At 42.6% G+C, this 21,749-nt stretch overlaps 1 protein-coding gene across 2 annotated transcripts in view; it reads right to left on the bottom strand.

Moving 5' to 3' along the window:
* Positions 1-15,185, bottom strand: part of LOC126183589 (uncharacterized) — a 66,881-nt gene extending 51,696 nt beyond the window's left edge. Inside the window, exons 1-3 of one of the 2 annotated variants that reach the window (XM_049925698.1) lie at positions 14,381-15,185; positions 14,162-14,305; positions 13,822-13,897 (exon numbers count right to left, since the gene is read on the bottom strand). In XM_049925698.1, coding sequence (XP_049781655.1) covers positions 13,822-13,897; positions 14,162-14,305; positions 14,381-14,757 — 597 coding nt within the window. In that variant the 5' untranslated portion in view covers positions 14,758-15,185. The remainder of the gene's footprint in view (positions 1-13,821; positions 13,898-14,161; positions 14,306-14,380) is intronic. The other variant, XM_049925690.1, reaches the window with a different exon arrangement.
* Positions 15,186-21,749: the final 6,564 nt, after the last annotated feature.

Here is a 21,749-nt window from a genome sequence, read left to right as displayed (position 1 = left end):
TTAACCTGCTGGGGTAAATGCCCTCGGTGTAGAAAGGAGATAGCTTACAAAACACTCTTGCAACCCACTCGAATATATTGCACAAAACAGGACTTGCAAGTGATACTGACTGTATGCATTGAAGCACTATACATTTGGTCACAGGTTTGTTTGATACCTGGGAAGCGATATGGAGATGCTGAAAAACGTTTCGTGAAAAATGCTTGAAAACTGGTGCCACCTATCCTGTGAAATCCTATTTACACAGTTTCAGGAACAAGTATTAAGGGATGAATCTAGGGATAAATAAACCCCCCCTAGGCATTGCACCCCCACAGAGACCTCGAAGACAAGATTAAATAAATTACAGCATGCACAGAAGCATTTAAACAGTCATTTTTGCTGTGCCATATATGAGAATGGGATAGGAAGAAACCCTCTGCTATACACTTCACAATGGTTTACACAGAACAGATGTAGACAGATAACACACACATGATGTAATTTAGGATATGTTATTTTGTCTTACGTGTACCAAGATGCAGCGCCACGTTTCTTCATTCAGAGCTCTCCCATCAAATATCACAATATTTCTCCCCCTTAAATTTGGAGATAAAGGATATTTTCCTCAGAAGGTGGCCTGCATGGAATAAAGGACTTTCAATATCACTACTGTTTTCCACTGTTATGGCGATAAATTATTTTGCATTCATTCTCTGTTCTCAAAGCTTGGCAATGTGGTTTTCTGTATTTAACTTCACTGCATTGTTTTATGCACATCTGTGATATATTACCACACAATAAGCCAAGAATGCACTGCTTCAGCCATAAACAATGTTATCAGGGCAGCAAATGCATGGCAAAGTATGCTTCAACAACTGTCACACCAGAGGTAAAAGTCTGCAACCTTTCAAGAATGAAATTACTACCAAATGCTCTAAGAAGGGAATTTGTTTTTACCAATAAAATCAATACAGGCATCCTTTATCAATAGCAGTAATCAAAGGCATTGTGCCAATATTCGGCAACCTTTCAAATGAAAATAATATTGATGAATAGACCTGAGCTCTTTGACGACCTCCACGTCGAAACTGGTATCAGTGACCATAACTTGGTTGTGGCAACAATGACTACCAAAGTGCAAAGGACAATAAAAATAAGCAGAAAGATAGACATGTTCAGTAAACAAGATAAAAAATCAGTGGTGCCATATCTCAATGAGGAACTTGAAACTTTCAGCATAGGGCAGGTGCATGTAGAGGAACTATGGCTCAAGTTTAAAAGAATAGTTGAACAACCACTGGATAGGTATGTACCCAATAGAACAGTCCCTAATGGGAGGGAACCTCCATGGTATACAGTAACTGTAAAGAAACTTCTAAAGAAACAGAGACTCCTGCATAACAAATGTAACACAAAGCGTAGTCCCACAGATAGAGAGATGCTGAATGAAACAAATTGGGCTGTCACAAGAGCAATGTGGGTCAATGGCTACCATAGCTGAATATTGTCAAATGATTTTTCACAGAACCCGAAGAAATTCTGATCATATGTAAAGGCTGTTAGTGGCACTGAAGTTAGTGTTCAGTCCCTAGTGGATGAGATAGGAACTGAAATTGAGGTTAGCAAAGCAAAAGCTGAAATGCTTAACTCCATTTTCAAATGTTCCTTTACAAAGGAAAACCCAGGAGAATCGCCCCAATTCGATCATCATACCACTTGAAAGAGAAAAAGCTGAAATTGTTAAAACTGAAGAAAGCTCCAGGACCCGATGGAATCCCTATCAGAGCCTATACTGAGTTTCCAGCTGTCTTAGTCCCTCTTCTAACTATATCATAGATGCCTCAAACAAAATACCATGCCCAGTTCTTGGAAAAAGGCACAGGTCACACCTGTCTACCAGAAGGGTCGTAGAAGTGATCAACAACACGAACATCCAATATCTTTGACGTGAAACCCAGCTCACACTTTTCTCACATAACATATTGAAAGCTTTGGATCATGGCTTTCAAAGAGATGCTGCATTTTTTGATTTCCGAGAAGCATTTGACTCAGTACCACACCTGTGCTTACTGTCAAAAGTACGATCATATGGGGTATTGAGTGAAATCTATGACTAGGTTGAGGACATTTTGGTAGGGGGGACACAGCATGTTATCTTTGATGGAGAGTCATTGTCAGATGTAGAAGTAACTTCGGGTGTGTCCCAGGGAAGTGTGTTGGGGCCATTGCCATTCGTGTTGTATATTAGTGATCTTGCTGGCAATATTAATAATAACAACAGGCTTTTTGTAGATGGTGCAGTTATCTAAATGAAATACTATATGAAAGAAGCTGCATTAATCTTGACCTTGATAATATTTTGAAGTGGTGCAAAGATTGGCAACTTGCTTTAAATGTTCAGAGATGTCTAAAACTGTGCACTTCACAAAATGACAAAAAGTAGTACCCTATGACCAAGCATCAGTGTGCCACTGTTGGAATCAGCAAACTCATACAAATACCTGAGAGTAACGATCATATAGGTTCAGTTGTGGGTAAAGCAGGTGGTAGACTTTGGTTTATTGGTCAAATACTGGGGAAATACAATCAGTCTGCAAAGTAGAAGGCTTACAAATTACTTGTGTCACCCCTTCCAGAATATTGCTCAAATGTGTGGGACCCGTACCAATCAGGACTAAGTGGGGATATTGAATGTATACACAGAAGGACAGCATGGATAGCCACAGGTTAGTTTAACCCATGGGAGAATGTTACAGAGATAATGAAGAAACAGAACTGGAAGAGTCTTGAAAATAGATGTAAACTATCCCTAAAAAGTCTTGTAACAAAGTTTCAAGAATTGGCTTTACATGATGGCTCTAGGAATACACTACAATCCCCTATGTATTACTCACACAGGAACCATGAGGATAAGATTAGAATAACTATTTAACGCACATATGCTTTCAAACAATTATTCTTCCCGGGCTCCATACATGAAACAGGAAGAAACCCTGATAACTGGTACAATGGGACACGCCTTCTGCCATGCACCTCATGGTGGCTTGCAGAGTATAGATGTAGAAAAATGTCTTCATGTTGGAACTCATTGTGAGTTTTAAAAACTGTGTAGCGGAAAGGTTGCTGACAACCATCTTGGTAAAAGAAATGTATTTGCTAATAGTGTTTATGCTACCGTTTCATTTTTTAGTGATGGCATCCAAAGCAAGAAAAACATTTTAGAGGAAATAGCATTTCAGTCTACTGTGAACTACATAAAAGCTGTGTACTGAATAGAAAGGGAGCTTGTTGTCAAAGAGTTAAATTATTGGAGGTGGCAAAATCAAGAAGAGGGCACCAAAAAAGTGCGGAAAAAATGAAAACTAGTGTATAAAGTAAAAATGAAACTGTTTATGGTGCTTGACAATTTTAAAATAATGCAAAATACCAGCCAGGCATATGAAACTCTAATAGTCATGGAGGACTGCAATGCAGTTGTAGGGAAAGGAGAAGAAGGAAAGATTACAGGAGAATATGGGCTTCGAACAAGGAAAGAGAGAGGAGAAAGACTAACTGAATTCTGTAGTACATTTCAGCTGGTAATAGCGAATACTCTGATCAAGAATTGCAACAGGAGAAGATATACTTGGAAAAGGCTGGATGATACAGGAAGATTTCAGTTAGATTATGTCATGGTCAGACACAGATTCTGAAATCAGATACTGGATTGCACGGCATACCCACAAGCAGATACAGTCTCGGATCACAATGTAGTAGTGATGAAGAGTAGGCTGAAGTTTAAGAGACTAGTCAGGAAGAATCAATAAGCAATGGCGAGCAAGATACACTTGAAGATACAGCAATAAAGAATAGCTCAGTAGGCAGTACAGTTGAACAGGAATGGACATCTCTAACAAGGGCAATCACAGAAGTTGGAAAGAAAAACATAGGTACAAAGAAAATAACTGCGAAGAAACCATGGGAAGTAGGGGTAAGCTATAGAGAGAGAGAAGTGTAGATTGATGTTGGACGAGGATGGGCTGTCAGGATGTGCCATATTAAACTCGTCCGTGTTTACCAACTGGTTTATTTTTTCCAGCTACAGTGCCCACATTCCTCCCAGTCTGTTGGGAGCCAACAAGACTGCCCCCAGTAGCGAGCCATGGCGTGGCCCACCACTGGCAGGCTACAGACCCCGTGTTGGCCTCAGAGGGTCGAACCAGCAAGCTGCCGTGGACTGGAACGCTGGCGCCCCAACTGCTGCTGCATGTAGCTGGTGGGCTGACACACCCCGCCATCCAGGAGAGCTGTCACACTTGAATGCCTTGTTAGTGAACCAGCGCCTATTTATACATGTCTATGCACCTCTTTTTTGCTAACACGCTGCTCTGAGTCATGTACTCATAACATCCGGGTTGGGCCAGTGGGCCCCTTCTGCCCGTAACTTGTGTCATGCAAACCACTATGTTTATTCCTTTCAGCGCGTGTACGGTCCTGTGGCCTCCATTCTACTTTGCAACCGCCGGTAGTGTAACTTACTGTCAACAGCCTTGCTGTAATTTGTGTCCACCAAAGCTAACCTTTTCCTACCTTATACAGTGGCGCTACATTAAATGGTGGTGCCACTACATTATTCCCCCTTCAAAAAGACGCAGTCCCTGGTTCAACCTCTAACTACTCTTAAACTTGTTTGGGTCGGCACATACTTAGAACATATTTACTGCTACTATTAGAAAACTTCGATGTGGTCTAGTCCTCTTAAACACATGACATGAGACAAAACGTAAAAATTCCTTACTGGATGACCATTCCACTTAATACTAGATCAACCCCTTACCTACCCGTATTACGCCCTCGGTATCCAATCCACTGAGATTTGGACTACCATCAGTTCCCTCTTGGAATTGGATCTCCACCTGATCGGAATGAAAACAACACACAACAAAGTTAAGGCTGCAATGGCACTTGGCACAGAGGTGCTCAAAATGATCATTACTTGTCGTTGCCTTTCCCTACATTGAGCGACATGCTGCACGAGCTGTTTGGATGATGTATGCCCCTCTTGCTCTGAAATGAACTGGTTTACGTATCTCAACAGACCTGACTCCAGAGTTTGATTTAACAAGGTCAGATTCTATCTTGGCAAAAACTCTAAAGTTGCTTCTGGTCAGTACAGTGTGGCTGTGTAACATTCAATTATGTGACTCCTGAAATTGATGCTGGCAGATGGAAGGTTGGTCCTATTATGTTACACGCAGTTCCATTGATTAAAATTTTGCTCCCCTTGAGCTCTATATGTTTCGCTTCAGCAAATACTCCCTGCTCAAAACAACTTGCTACTACTATTAATTTTTCGTAGGTGGAGAAGATCCAATGCATCCCGACCCGTTGCAAGCTCGATTTTGGCTCCATGATGTCCCTTGGACAGTCTATTTCTTCCCTCCTGGCTAAAAATAACTGCACCATGCACATGTCCAGATTGGTGCTTATCACCCTGGCTGGACATACCATTACCTTCCCTCTATGGCAGCTCTGTAATTCCTCCCTTGTCATCTCGGCGTACTGGTTGTTAACTGCCGAGATCAGCAATACTTCCTCAGTTTTTACTTCTACAAACTTGCTCAGTGCTCCCCCACTTCGCTGGCATGAGGACAGGGATCACCATCAGCCTTCCTCCCTCTTCAAAAAGACTGCAGTCCCTAGCAGGCTACAATACTCGAAAACACATACAACATAGGAAAATACAATGCCTAATTAATCTACCTAAACCCAATGACACATAACAAGAAAACAAAAAAAACTAAAAATACTCTACTACTTCCTGGATCACAAAGCATACGGTGCGTCATGGTGTACTCTATCTACCTGGTTTTCCCTGCACTTAACACCTCTCCCCACTCACTCTTTCTTCCTCTTCCCTTCCTGTGACATGCCTGGAATCACATCGGGAGAACCCTTAAATGGCTGCAACCGCCGAATGTGTACTATCGTTGCTCTAGTTGGCAGCTGAAGCTCAACATTAACAGTGGATGTGGTTTCCACTACTTGGTATGGGCCTCGATACTTCGTGACGAACTTTTTTGTTTTCCCTTTTGGCGTATACGGTCTGGATAGCATTACCCATTGCCCTACTCTATACCATGTTAAACATCCTTTCCGCTTCACTGCATCTTCATGCTTTTCCAAAGCCCTTGTATTCACATTTTGTACCCGTTTCCAAACATCCAAAATTGTTCTCACGAATTGATGTAGAGATTCACCGGTCCTTCCTTTCTGTGGCTTCACTAACTCAAACGGTGATGGCATTTTTCGCCTGTACACTACCTCATATGGAGACAAACAGGTATTGGTATGGACTGTTGCATTGTATGCGCATAAAATATGCTTCAAATACTCGTCCTACTGACAGTGATGAGAATCCACATAAAAACTCAGCATTTTCCAGATTGTTCTATGTACCTGTTCTGTCCTTCCGTTCACCTGTGGATGCAATGCGCTCATCCTCAACTTCTTTACGTTCAACAACTTACACAGTTCCTCCATTAAATCCGACATGAAGTTGGTCCCTTGGTCAGTAATAATTGTCTCCGGTATACCAAACTTTAAAATCCATTTATTTACAAACGCTTGCGCGACATTGCTGCCTGTTAATTTGGCATAGCCACCACCTCCACCTTGAAAAATGGTCTATTATTGTCAGAACGAATCTGTTCCCCAATGGTGTTCAACTGAAAGGTCCTAAGACATCAATTCCCAAGAAAGAAAATGGACATGTCGCTTTCAGCAATCGTTGTAGATGTACCTGTTTCTGACTCAAATCTGCTCTCTGTGCACATGGTATACAATTTTTGATATACTGATCCACATCCACTTTCCTACCTCTCCACCAAACCCCTCCGCCACCCTCCTATTCATCACTCTACATCAACACCGACTCAAAAGGAAGGCCTCGGCGCTTGTTCGTTACATCACGTCAGCTAGGCACGGTGAACGCCAGGTCTGTTGCAGGCATACTCATAATGGTGGTGTCTCCCTCCCTGACACAGGAAAATGTGAAACTATTGACGGTAGTTGACCAACACACATTGTTCTGAGAGATTTCTGCAATCAAGTAATTGTGCAATTCATTACACTTCTTAACAAATAGTGTACTCCTGAACTTAAATTTCCACCTGTTTTAAGGATTGACATACAAAAACAACTTCATGATCCAGGAGCAACAGAATTCGTGCTTCTTTACCTTACTTGTAAATATGAGGAAGTTACGTTTGTACTGGGTTGCTTTTACAAGAAACTGTGAACATATTGGTGCTCTTCTTTAGGTACCTTGGTTGACTATGGGGTGAGGAGCACTGAATGTTAATGAAATATCTTGCAATTGTACACGTTGGGGGAGGGGGCGGGGGACAGAAGAAGAGGCAAAAGAGAGATACCTGTTTTATCAAATAAATTTTTTTATCTTATAAAGTTTCTCCTTTCAGTTGCAAGAGGGGAATATTTATATTTTCTAATGTGCACGTTTAAAAAAGTTTAAGCTCAGCAGTATTTTCGATGTATGAAGCTATTTTGTTTCCTGTTTAGAGTTGATTTTGTTGAAAATGACTGTAATCTAATGACTGGCAACAGTTGGACATTTACACATGTAAATTAGTTCATATTTCCAGCGATGATGTCAAACGAAAATAAATAAATAAAAGAAACGATTTCATTGTAAGGGGGTTGGGTTAAGTTTTGATAACAAAATGGATCAAGTAAATATAGTTACTTGAATGTAAAATTTCTGAAGCTTGCAATGGGGCAAAGCGTCTTCTCATATTGATCTACGTTTGTTTTGACAGGATTCAGTAATACAGAACTATGATCTTCATTTGTAGCTTTGCGATAGTAAGAAAATCTTTCAACTAAATGAAACTGCAGAATCCAAAACAATACCAAACATTTTGTGCAAAAATAAGAGATTTATAGCGATACGCATGCCTCGGCATTTTTGCCTACAACAGACCTGGCGTTCGCCGTGCCTAGCTGACGTGACGTCACCAACAAGCGCCGAGGCCTTCCTTTGAGTCGGTGTTGTCTACACCCACCATGACCAGATAACATGCGCTCATGTGCTTCCTTTAAAACCTCATCTCTCAGTTTCGCTGGCACTACTACCCTTGGCCCTAACTTTGTTTCCCTGCACAGAAGACTGTCGTACATATTAAATTGTGGCTGTGTCCAATACAATTTACAATCATTGTCAGCGTCCTGTAATTCTTGCCAGACTGCTAGGTCACAACCTATGACTTCTACTTTTGCCACCTTTCTACTCCGTGCATCCGCATTACTGTGGTTCTTCCCAGGCTTGTGCACCACCTTGTAGTCAAATTCACTAAGCCTCACAGCCCACATAGCGAGTCTAGCGGACGGAACCTTCAACCCCAACAACCACTTCAAAGCAGCATGATCTGTCACTACCCGAAATCTTCTCCCATATAAATATCATTTAAAATATGTGATTCCACAGATTACGCTAAGCATCTTCTGCTCTGTTGTTTAGTAATTCCTCTCTGCTGCATTCAACTGCCTAGACACATTTAGACACATAGGCTGCAGGACGTTCTTTCCCATCAATTTCCTGACTAAGAACACACCCTAATGTTTGATTCGATGCATCGCATGCTGGAATAAATTCCTTTTCAGAATCTGAAAACACAAGAACCGGACTTGATGTTAACACTTCTTTCAGTTTGTCAAACACTTTCTGACACTCTTCTCTCCATTCAAATTTCACACGCTTCTGTAACAATTGCGTCAAAACCCTTCACGATCTTTCGATAGAAATTGCAAATTCCGACTAATGATTGCACTTCCTTAACTGTTTTTGGCTCCCGAAAATCCCTTACAGCCTGCACCAACCTTGCATCTGTTAGCACTCTGTCCTTACTGATGATATGACCTAAATATCTCACTTCTTCTAATGCAAATTAACACTTCTCCAGGCTCAATGTCAACTGAGCTGCTCTTAACCTCATAAAAACTTCCCTTACCTGCTGTCTATGTTGCTCCATACTACTTGAAAACACTGTAACGTCATCCAAATAGACAAGACACTGCCGTGGTTTCAAATTCCTTAATACACTGTCTAGCAGCCTCTGAAACATTGCTGGAGGGTTTTTCAAACCGAATGGCATTCTGATGTACTGCAGTAGAGGAAGTCGTTTTAGGAGGATTCTCTGGAGCCGCCTAAAACTGATCATAATCACTTGTCAAATCCATCATAGAAAAGTACTGACACTGTCCTAAGTCATCCAAATTCTCTGATACGTTTGGAATGGGGTATGCGTCTGTTACTGTCTTATTAATGAAGTATCAGTAGTCACAACAGAACCCGTATTTCTTAGTTCCATCCACAGGCACAACGACAATGTCTGCTCCCCAGCAACTATTACCATGCTCTATAATACCGTCCGCAAGCCGTTGATCAATGAAATATTCCGCAATCTGCTGTAATTACCTCAGTATTCTGTATGGTTTATGGTAAACAGGTGCTTTGTTGCCTCTTGGTATCCTATGTAGAACCAATGGAGTTGTAGGTAACGACCCTCACGGAAAAAACAAATCCTTAAATTCCAACAACAATTCTTCCATGTGCTCTTTTTCTTCTCCTTTCAAATGCTTAACTTTGTTATGCAATACAGTTCTATCAGCAGTTAGTGGTTGATCGCTACGCCTACCTCTTGAACATCAGTCTTCATCATCTGGTACATCCAAATTCGCTACTGAAACTCCTGTTCTCAAATTCGCATCTACAGCACTAAAATTATCCACGTCCATGAAGACTACTCACCCATCGTTTCCCTCTTGTATGCGTACAATACTATGTTTCACAAAACAACCTAATGGATCCAAAAATTCATTATCCTCCAATGGTTCAATAACACATACCGTACCCACAGGTAGATTTGACTCTACACTTACCCAAAGCGACTTCCAGGTGCCATTAGACACACTCTCATGTGAATTAAGCCTTAATGCTAATGTACCGGTTCCACTGGTTTGTTCATTATGTTGAATGCCCCTCGCGATAGCTCTACATCAACAACAATTTCCCCTAGCTGAAATAACATTCTACCAAGTTCCACAGTTTGTTGTCAAAAGTCAATTTTGACATGTTGATGCAAGAAATCTGGCCACGCTGCTGATTTCCACCCCTTCCTCTATTCCTTGGTGACTGGGTACACTGCCTCTGCATGTGTCCCATACAACCACACTTATAACATTTTATTCCCGCTGTAAACAATTCTTGTCTATCACATACCCCCTTTGCCACGTCTATTTCCTAACACTCGATTGCCAGCCGAATACAAATCTTTCGGTGTCCCTTCACACACTTTCAGCAGTAACCCCCTCAAAAATACATCAAGTTCCCTTTGCTCGGCCTCCTGCAACAGAACACAATTTGCTTCAATGTTCCAACCCAACTATTAAGTATACCCATTAAATTCTCTTATCCTGTCCACAAATTTCTCTACTGTCTCCCCCTGCCGCTTCGTCATTGTACTTAACCTCTCCCTGAAATACCAAGCGCTATTCTGTCCTGAAATACCAAGTGCTATTCTGTTTCTTGTACCTCTGTAAAAGCCCCTCCTTCAACTGCTTAGGCTGTCCCGCCTTCCTTAAGGCCTCAGAACACCTTATTTATGTCTTCGCTTCACCCGTTAATCTAATCTTGGCTACATGTAACAAGTGTTCATCAGAGTAACCATTCATCACAGCTGAAGTTTCCAAGTTTTCCACAAATGAACGCACATCCTCAGATGCCTTGCTGGAAAACGGAATAATCAAACTTGTGGCGATTGGACCAATCCCCTGCTGAGGCAAAGCAAAAACGCCTGATCAGATGCGGTTTCCCGCTCACTCCTAGATGTTAATTCACTTCTCAACTGCATATTGTCTGCTGTCAATTGTGCCTCTTTTTCCAACAAAATCCGTACCGCTTCTGGTTCCGACAAACCTCGCGTCCCTGACTCTACCATTGTGTACTTTTGTTCCCAGTTAGTCCCATTTCAACCTATATAATCCCACAGAAACCAAACATTTAACTACAAAAATAAACTGACTTCCTACAGCTCAGTATCTCATCTTATGTTTTAGGCAATGATGTAAAAGGAGGAGATATACAAAACATCATACTCAACCGAATACAAAAGTAATCAAATGCCATAAAAACATCATCTCAATGCCCCAAACACGCTAACACTTATTCTGGAAGAAAAAAAAAAAAAGGGTCAACACTCACGACATTTTGCGACTGTAATGCAGGGGGTGGGCTGAAGGTTGTACTGTACGGCCAACGCTCGCTATTCTGACACCAAATGTAGAGCGTATGTTGGACGAGGATGGGGTGTCAGGATGAGCCATATGAAAACTTGTCCCAGTTTCCCAAGTGATTTATTCTTTCCAGTTACAGTGCCCCTGTTCCTCTCGGTCTGAGTCACTGGGTCACGCAATGCTGAGGACCTCATTTCGCTGTCTGTGAAATGGCTTGGCCTGGAATGGCTGTTTTAGAGACCCGAGAAGTGCACTGCTGTGTGTCGGCCTTGTACAGCCACAGAGTTGTGACAACATCAGGTTGCGCCAGCAGCTGACTCAGCGGCCTCCGTCCCCATTGTCTCAGTGCCGCTCACAGGAAACTGTAAGGCGACCCGCAGCATGCTTCCTCGCCGGTGTGGCTAAGAAAGCGGTGACAACAAACACCCGCAATCTGACGTCCGAATCTGCGGCCCTCGCCTCGGGATGCTCTGGCATGTGTTGGGAGCCAACAAGACTGCCCGTAGTAACAAGCCTTGGCCCACCACTGGCTGTCTGCGGACCCCGTGTTGGCCTCAGAGGGTCGAACCTGCAACCTGCTGTGGATTGGAACACTGGTGCCCCATCTGTTGCTGTGCATAGCTGGTGGTGTCAAACGCCCCGCCATACAGGAGAGCTATCACACTTGAATACCTTGACAGTGAACCAGCACCTATTTATATGTGGCTGCACGCCTCTGTTTTGCTAACGCACCATTTCGAGTTGTGTACTCATAACATCCGGGATGGGCCAGTGGGCCCCTTCTGACCATAACTTGCACCATGCAAATCACTGCGTTTACACTTTTCAGTGGGTCTACAGCCCTGTGGCCTCCATTCTACTATGCAACTGCTGGAAGCGTAACTTACTGTCAACAGGCCTGCATCTGGCTGTAACTTGTATGCTCTGAAATACTGCGCCGAAGCTAACCTTTTCCTATCTTAAATGCCAGTGCCGCTACAGAAGTGTAATATCGAGTACAACAGCGAAGAGGAATTACTAAGTGTGGAAGACCAAGAACGAAGTGCTCAGATTAAAAAGGGTGTAAGGCAGGGATGTAGTCTTTCACCTCTTCTGTTCAATCTGTGCATCGAAGAAGCAATGCTGGAAATACAAAAAAAGGTTCACGAGTGGAATTAAAATTCAGGGAGAAAGGATATTAATGATACGATTTGCTGATGACATTGCTATCCTGTGTGAAAGTTAAGATGAACTACATGATCTGCTGAATGGAATGAACAACCTAATGAGTACAGAATACGGATTGGGAGTAAATCAAAGAAAAACAAAAGTAATGAGAAGTTACAGAAATGAGAAGAGAGAGAAACTTAGCATCAGGAGTGATGGTCACGAAGTAGATGAAGGCAGCAAAATAACCAATGATGGACGGAGCAAGGAGGGCATCAAAAGCACACTAGCACTGGCAAAAAGGGCATTCCTGGACAAGAGAAGTCAACTAGCATCAAACATAGGCCTTAATTTGCAGAAGAAATTTCTGAGAATGAACTGTGGAAAAACCGGAACAGAATCGAAGCACTTGAGATGTGGTGCTGCAGATGAATGTTGAAAATTAGGTGGACTGCTAAGTAAGGAATGAGGAGGTTCTGTGCAGAATCAGAGAGAAAAGGAATATGTGGAAAATACTGACAAGCAGACGGGACAAGGTGATAGAACATTTGTTGAGACATCAGGGAATGACTTCCATGATACTAGAGGGAGCTGTAGACGGCAAAAACTGTAGAGGAACACAGAGATTGGAACACATCCAGCAAATAATTGAAGACATAGGTTTGCAAGTGCTACTCTGAGATGATGAGGTTGGCACTGAAGATTACTTAAAAAATGACATCTTTGAGCATGTTGATACATATAATGCCCAAATTATGAGTAATTTTCCTTTCAAACCTGATAAACTTATAATACAAATGCAAAATTATAGAATTCGTAAACCACTTCCAAAAATGTGACAGAAATTGAGATACATAACAACAATCTTTGAATTTTGTCTAAACACAATGTTTGAAATTAACTGCTCATTCAGTTTTTCATCAGTTACATTAGATAAATTCTACAGAAAAGATGTTTCAAAGGGAAATATGCAGATTTCAATCCAAGCATGCTAAGTTAGTTGAACAATATGAATACAGGATTCCAGGGAGGAAACAAAAAAAAAAATCAGTGTTTGCAGTTTATACTACTATGACACTAAATTGTGAATCCATTCTGATCTTGCTGACGAAGCTTTAAAAATTTAGTTTATTTGGAAAAATGTTGGTAGCACATCCTAAAAATTCCTATGGAGTGTCTCCTGTTCCCAATATGTGATTTTGATGGTCACTTAATCAGAGATATGGATAAACATTATTAAATGGTAACAATTAAAGTGTTCTTTATAGCCATTATAAGAATTTATCACCAAAATGGTGCAGGTAAAAAACTGTTATCCTACAGTTCCTTTAAAATAAAACACAGTTCTCAATATTTAATAAGATGCACCTAGATTTCGACAGTAATTTTATTTAATTTTACCTTTGAGAACACCATCAAGTCATATGTCAGCTGTCCTGATCTACCAGCCAAGTCTATTTTTGTCAGAACACTGCAACTGAAATTACAGAAAACAGACAGCAATGAAAGCAGTCAACACTGCATATTGTTATCTGCTGCTGAACACCTAACTCAGTAACACACAAAAAAATCTACTGTTTGTGAGCAAAATGTATTTCACAATTGCTGAGTGATTTGAGTAAATGCAATACAGTTCAAAGCACTTTTCGTTCATTCTCATTGGAAAGGCGGCTTAAAGTACCATTACAATAGGTTCTAATAACTTATTCCATCTTATTGTCATTATTGCAAAAATACGTACTGTGCCACGCCGTTATTCTCTATAAAATTGAGGCAGAAAGTATCAATTCCATTAACGAGATGTATTGTGGCGACAAGAGAAATAACGAAGTATATCACGTTGAAGACAAATGCAGGGAATACTATCCGCCAAGGCTGTGGGAGCCTAAAAATTGTAAAACTTGATTAAATACAAACTTAGATAAAAAATAATATTCATCCTCCAAGTGTTACTGCTTACCCTGATACTGCTTTCCCGCCTTTACCACACATCATAAACAAAGTGGCCCACACCAATGAAAATATAACTGCTGCAACAGGTACATACTGACAGAATTCGCAAGTAGAATCTTTACCCCATAAAGTCTTTTCAGCATCAATTGGTAAATGCAACTTTCTAGACTCATTTTGTGTGTTCCCATTATGCAGAAAAGTAACGTTGCTAAATAGGAAACAGTTGCCTGCAAAACTTTCTGTTATACCACTGACACAATAACTTGTTGCAATTCCAGAGAAGAATATAACTGTATAAAATATAATCTGGAAAGCTTTCCACGCGCTCAAAACAAGCTTTGAATCTTTCTCTAAAAGACGAACATAGTTCTCTAGAACTGCCATTTTAATTTCAGAACATCATACTTTCTCTTTTACAACTCCATTTTATTTATTATTATTTTTCTGATTGTTTGTGGTTCTCGTGTCACCTACAGTAAAGCAGGGATTTCAACTTTTGTAAACATAAACAGACAATCTCCGAAAGCCACGCCCTTCATCCAAACATCATTTACAAACCAAAGATGAAAAGGATCAAATATGGAGTCTGATAATTTAGAAGATACTATACTCGCGTGCCTTTCTGGCATGACAGTTGTGAAAGCTACTTTGCACGAGCGGCTTACTTGTCTCAGTCGAGTATTCGTAGCTTGTGCATCTATTGAAGCGCAACTAGCACCTTATTATTTTCTCCGACTGGCTTCTCATTGGTAGTCGTTTGTGTTTACAAAACGGCGGTATGCCTTCTGAGTGTGCCTACTTTGGTATTCTGGGCTTCTGTCCGCCCCCGTGTGTGGTTTCATAACCTACTCTGCACAATCCGGAGCCTCCAGTATGAAAACGCAGTACAGCTGTTAAACAGACACCAGGCCTCGCAGAATGGACGTCTCAGTGCACATGAAGAACAAAGCTGTTTTACTCTCTGATAGAAGTAATTGTTCTTTTAACACATGCACACAAGAACGAATCAATGATATCTTCCTATTTAAATATCTATAAATATAATTTTGACAGGTGTCCAATATTATAAATCACGAAAACGGATCATTTTGAAAATGCAGATATCAAGTACCATACCATATATGACAGAACTTGTCGTAGGGCCATACATAAATGCAACAATGTGATTAGCACATATGCATAAGAACAGATCAGTAATACTATTTCTCCTTTAAATAAACAACAATTGACAGTCAATAAACAACGAAAATCACGATAGGGTAAAGGGAGATACATTCGAGATAAATTTGTTTTGTTAATTACTTCTGATGTTTATGAAATTATTATTTTATGAATACTTGCCTGTCAGGAATCGGACGTAATACAACGGTTTTAGACTGTATTTCTTATTTAAATAGTGCTACTGAATAAATACTGCCGCATCTAAACGATAAGAAGTATGCAATTTCGTGGCACAGCTAGGTAATTTTGCGATAGTAGTAATCTAATTTCGTGATAAATTATAATTACGGTAATTTCACAACAAATTTATTGCATGACTTCTTTTTTTACACACTAACAATACAAATGATCATGAAAGTGAAAATCGTCTTCATTATTGTTATAACACACTGCTAGGCATTGTTGCTTACGATGCCTGAATCCTCGAACAGTTGTCGCATGACGCACATATAAACGTCCCCCTCTGCGCCGGAATGCTAGCCAAGGACATGGTATGGTGTTAAGCAAAACGAGCAATGGATCCATTTAGCTCCATTTTTTTTTCTTTCATGACTTGAGCAAGATTTATGGCATGTACCACAAACCCAATCATCTTCTGTCTTGTCTTTTTTGCGAGCTGTTTTTGTGATCTCTGATTTCGATGTAGATACTTTTAGTTGCAGTTTTTTATTGAGACTCTTCGCTCCCTAATCTTTTTTTACTCTTTTCTGATTCACAGTAGGCCTATTGGATTTTATCGCTGCTGTTAGCAGAGTCAACAGATCTTTTTCCTTGTCTTGTGCCACGGGCCTACTTTGTGTAGGTTGAACAGGCTTATTTGTTAACTGTGAAGGAGCAGCAGCTTCTCCAGAAATTGCATTTCTGTTGAATGGGAAAATTCCATCTTTTCTGAAGGCGTTTTGGATATTCGCACAAAAACTCCGAATAAATTCTGGATTTAAAACTATATGAAAGTTGCTTCTGTTCGGCTTATCAGCGGAATTCTTTTTTTCATGTACTGGTCCAGGTTTTATACACACCCACATCAAGTGGCTGCAGCAAATGCGATGTGTGGGCGGGAAATGTCAACAACAAAATTTGATTGACAATAGACAATGCTATGACATCAGGGTTAATATGCGATACTTGAGAATCTATCAGGAGGATGACAAGACGATCGGGGGGGGGGGGGGTGACATCCCCCCCAAAAATTGAACCATTCTACAGACAAATCACTATTAATCCAGTCTTTCAGAGAGAGTTTTACTAATGAATGTTGAAGATTTTCATGCTTTAGCACATTGCTCCACCGAACTCCCTTGATTATAATCATAGGTGGAAAGGAAGATTGTACGTCGTCTTGCAGCTCAACCACCACCATTAACTGGCACTTCCTTTTTCGGAGTTAAGAAATTTCCACTGATATTGTCTAGGAATTTAAAGATTAGAATATACAAAACTACACTCCTGGAAATGGAAAAAAGAACACATTGACACCGGTGTGTCAGACCCACCATACTTGCTCCGGACACTGCGAGAGGGCTGTACAAGCAATGACCACACGCACGGCACAGCGGACACACCAGGAACCGCGGTGTTGGCCGTCGAATGGCGCTAGCTGCGCAGCATTTGTGCACCGCCGCTGTCAGTGTCCGCCAGTTTGCCGTGGCATACGGAGCTCCATCGCAGTCTTTAACACTGGTAGCATGCCGCGACAGCGTGGACGTGAACCGTATGTGCAGTTGACGGACTTTGAGCGAGGGCGTATAGTGGGCATGCGGGAGGCCGGGTGGACGTACCGCCGAATTGCTCAACACGTGGGGCGTGAGGTCTCCACAGTACATCGCTGTTGTCGCCAGTGGTCGGCGGAAGGTGCACGTGCCCGTCGACCTGGGACCGGACCGCAGCGACGCACGGATGCACGCCAAGACCGTAGGATCCTACGCAGTGCCGTAGGGGACCGCACCGCCACTTCCCAGCAAATTAGGGACACTGTTGCTCCTGGGGTATCGGCGAGGACCATTCGCAACCGTCTCCATGAAGCTGGGCTACGGTCCCGCACACCGTTAGGCCGTCTTCCGCTCACGCCCCAACATCGTGCAGCCCGCCTCCAGTGGTGTCGCGACAGGCGTGAATGGAGGGACGAATGGAGACGTGTCGTCTTCAGCGATGAGAGTCGCTTCTGCCTTGGTGCCAATGATGGTCGTATGCGTGTTTGGCGCCGTGCAGGTGAGCGCCACAATCAGGACTGCATACGACCGAGGCACACAGGGCCAACACCCGGCATCATGGTGTGGGGAGCGATCTCCTACATTGGCCGTACACCACTGGTGATCGTCGAGGGGACACTGAATAGTGCACGGTACATCCAAACCGTCATCGAACCCATCGTTCTACCATTCCTAGACCGGCAAGGGAACTTGCTGTTCCAACAGGACAATGCACGTCCGCATGTATCCCGTGCCACCCAACGTGCTCTAGAAGGTGTAAGTCAACTACCCTGGCCAGCAAGATCTCCGGATCTGTCCCCCATTGAGCATGTTTGGGACTGGATGAAGCGTCGTCTCACGCGGTCTGCACGTCCAGCACGAACGCTGGTGCAGCTGAGGCGCCAGGTGGAAATGGCATGGCAAGCCGTTCCACAGGACTACATCCAGCATCTCTACGATCGTCTCCATGGGAGAATAGCAGCCTGCATTGCTGCGAAAGGTGGATATACACTGTACTAGTGCCGACATTGTGCATGCTCTGTTGCCTGTGTCTATGTGCCTGTGGTTCTGTCAGTGTGATCATGTGATGTATCGGACCCCAGGAATGTGTCAATAAAGTTTCCCCTTCCTGGGACAATGAATTCACGGTGTTCTTATTTCAATTTCCAGGAGTGTATTATTCTGCCAGTTATGCTGTATGGATGTGAGAGTTCGTCTCTCACTTTGCAAAATGAAAAGTCATTTCGAGCATGGGCATACCCAGCGAGGGGCAGGAGGGGGGGGGCAGCTGCCCCTCGCCCTAGAAGATATTCGCAGTTTTTCACTAGCTTACTGTTTTATTTAATAAAAAAATGCTGCATGTTTTCTCGGATTGCACAAGCCCATTCTTGTATTTAAAATGTTTATTAAAGGCATTTTTCACTGGTTTACTGTTTTATTTAATAAAAAGTGCTGTATTTTGTCTCGAGTCCTTGTTTCCTGAGACTAGTATGACCTGCCCCCCCCTCCCCTAGTTCATATACTGGGTACGCCCTTGATTTCGAGTATTTGAAAACAAAATTTTGAGGAAAATTTTCGGAGCAAAAAGGGATGACATTAGCGGAGAGTGGCGAACACTGCATAACGAAGAGGTTCACGAACTCTATTCAAGCCCTGACATAATCAGTATTATTAAATTATGTAGGCTGCGATTGGCGGGTCACATATCTTGAATGGATGAGGGCAGGGCAGGGCAGCGTGCAGAGTACTGGTAGGGCACTTAGAAGGAAAACATCCTGTGGGGAGACCGAGGTGTGGATGGGGGGACAATGTGAAGGCTGATTTGAGGAGCCTAGGTATTGAAGGTGAATCGAAGGAAATAGCCCAAGACAGGGACAGATGGCGAAAATACGTTGCTGCGGCAAAGGACTCTCGAGTCTGGTAAGACCAGTGAGTGTGTGTATGTGTTTGTGTGTGTGTGTGTGTGTGTGTGTGAGAGAGAGAGAGAGAGAGAGAGAGAGAGAGAGAGAGAGAGAACTCGTTTTGCTAATTCGTATGCCGCTTTTATCACCATCATAACTGTCAACCCTTAACCCAGTTCTTGCATCTTTATAGTGTGGTTGTATATTTCTGTCTCAAGACATGCCGTTAGAACAAATGGTCTTCCTAATTTAGGAGGACCTCGACTGTCTTTCACATTTCTGTAGAGGTAAACTTTTAATGTGCTTCACGGAACATCCATTTGCTTTGAAGGATTGTATATAGACACATTATTAACTTTCGCTAATTCAGCAGCGGCTAGAAGTTGCTGAATAGTATACTTGCGGTATTTTGAACGCTCCCTTGGCATCTTGTATGTGGCCTGCACTAAATATAGTTAGGTAATCTCGTCAAAACATAAGTTAAGAAGTACAGACGTGTAGAAAACACTATTAGCAATAACTTTGCTTTAGTACAGTAAGCTATCACGTTTACAATTCATAAAATTACGCAAAATAAGAGCGCATGCAAAGACACCATTGTGTGCAGTGGAATTTACTAAGAAATTCACTGTCCCCTTAAGCTTGTATTGTTGACTTTAAGCGTGGTGGAACAGAAACAGGCATATGGTGCCCTCTGGCAGGAAGCACGGAAATACCACAACAAGGTCCAACCTTCTCCTTGCATAGGGATGTATGCTGCACACAAACAAAAAATTATCACGAAATTACTTATACCACGAAAATATCTCCATTTACCCTACACAAAAACTAAACATTGTGCTGGTGTCAAGTATAACGCAGAATGTTTGGCACGCAAATATCTTGTAAAAAAACAGTTTTACCACAGCACAAACTGTAAAAGATAATGATAAATTACTTTCATGTATTGCATGCAAGACGCATCAAGTCATTTATAATATTGTTATACGAACATTTCATTCAAGAAATTTAATTACCTATATCCTCGGTGTAAACAGCGAGATGTTCGGTTTGACAAACAACACTCTTCTGATGTGCTGTTTTGGTGTACCGGTATTTGTCCAAAAGCAATTACTCGAAAGGGAAATGTAAAAAAAAAATTGAGGAAATGATGCACAGTGTGGACACAACTACCATTTGAGTAACTATTTGATAAGTTTTTTGGCAGATTAAGGTTTCATGTGGTGTTTGAAATTGGTTTATACTTCAGTTTACTCTGTGTTATCGCCACAGGTTCTTCAATATCAGAAAAACCAGCAGGTGAAAATCCTCTGTAGGATAGTTACTCAAGATCCGTACTAGAGTCTCTTATAATCTCATTCCCTTGGTACACTTCTCAACCAGGGTTATGGGTATCAGCAGTACTGCTATTGATAATATTTTCGTAGATACTACCACACTAGCAAATCATAGTATAAATCATATACTTAATAGCCTTTCAGATACTGATGCCCAGATGCTTATATTTAATATAGTGGGCTCTGATTCAACTAATAAAAGAAATGAAGTGTCAGCAGAATTGCCAACACTGTTTTTAGAGGAGGCCGAAATGCACGCTATAAGCTCACGCAGGCTGGCGTGAGGTCTGAAACAGGATACGTAATGAATGCTATAAAGAAAAGTACGTAGCTTCTGGAATACTTAACTTTAATCCACATTTGTAGAACATTGCTCTTGATGGTACAGAAGTATTATAGCAATTGAATACGGCGCCTTGCTAGGTCGTAGCAAATGTAGCTGAAAGCTATGCTAACTATCGTCTCGGCAAATGAGAGCGTAATTCTCAGTGAACCATGGCTAGCAACGTCGGCTGTACAACTGGGGCGAGAGCTAGTACGTCCCTCTAGACCTACCGTGTGGTGGCGCTCGGTCCGCAATTACTGACAGTGGCGACACGCGGGTCCGTCGTATACTAGCGGACCACGGCCGATTTAAAAGCTACCACCTAGCAAGTGTGGTGTCTGGCGGTGACACCACATTCCTCCCCCGCAAATCGGCGAACGGTTGTGTTATAAGGCTTCCGCCCGCCGTGGGGAGGATCCCATGTTGACGTATGCGACGAGGTGGGGAGCCTAACAATGGGCGAGGCTGTGCCACCCGCACCCGGCCATTCGGTCCGAGGGGAGCTAGGAAACGCCTGAAAACCTAGTCCAGGGTGCACGCCAACATGAGGGGTATGCGCCCGTAGATAGTCAGGAGGGGCCGAAGGGTCGACCTCCATTGAGTCGGAGCACCCGACTGGCGAAGACGACAGATGGTCCGGAGCGGGCAAGAGTTCCATAGCGTAGGACATCTGGTCACGGGAAGCGATCGGCGGCGCGTGACCCCGGGAAGCGCCCGGCGGTTGCAGCGACGCGTCCACTGCGGGCGGCGCCGGCGGCGGCTGCGGCAGCGGCGCGACGCCATGGGGCGAAATGGAAGGCATCGTCGGTAACACCTGGGGATGAGGCGAGCCAGTAGATGGGTCCCCAGGGCGCTGACCGGACGGCACCGTCGCTGAAAGCAGACGGGGAGCGGCAGAACCCAG

The sequence above is a fragment of the Schistocerca cancellata genome, chromosome 1 (genome assembly GCF_023864275.1).
Source record: "Schistocerca cancellata isolate TAMUIC-IGC-003103 chromosome 1, iqSchCanc2.1, whole genome shotgun sequence".
Lineage (NCBI taxonomy): Eukaryota > Metazoa > Arthropoda > Insecta > Orthoptera > Acrididae > Schistocerca > Schistocerca cancellata.
This window is presented reverse-complemented; position numbering and strand designations above follow the sequence as displayed.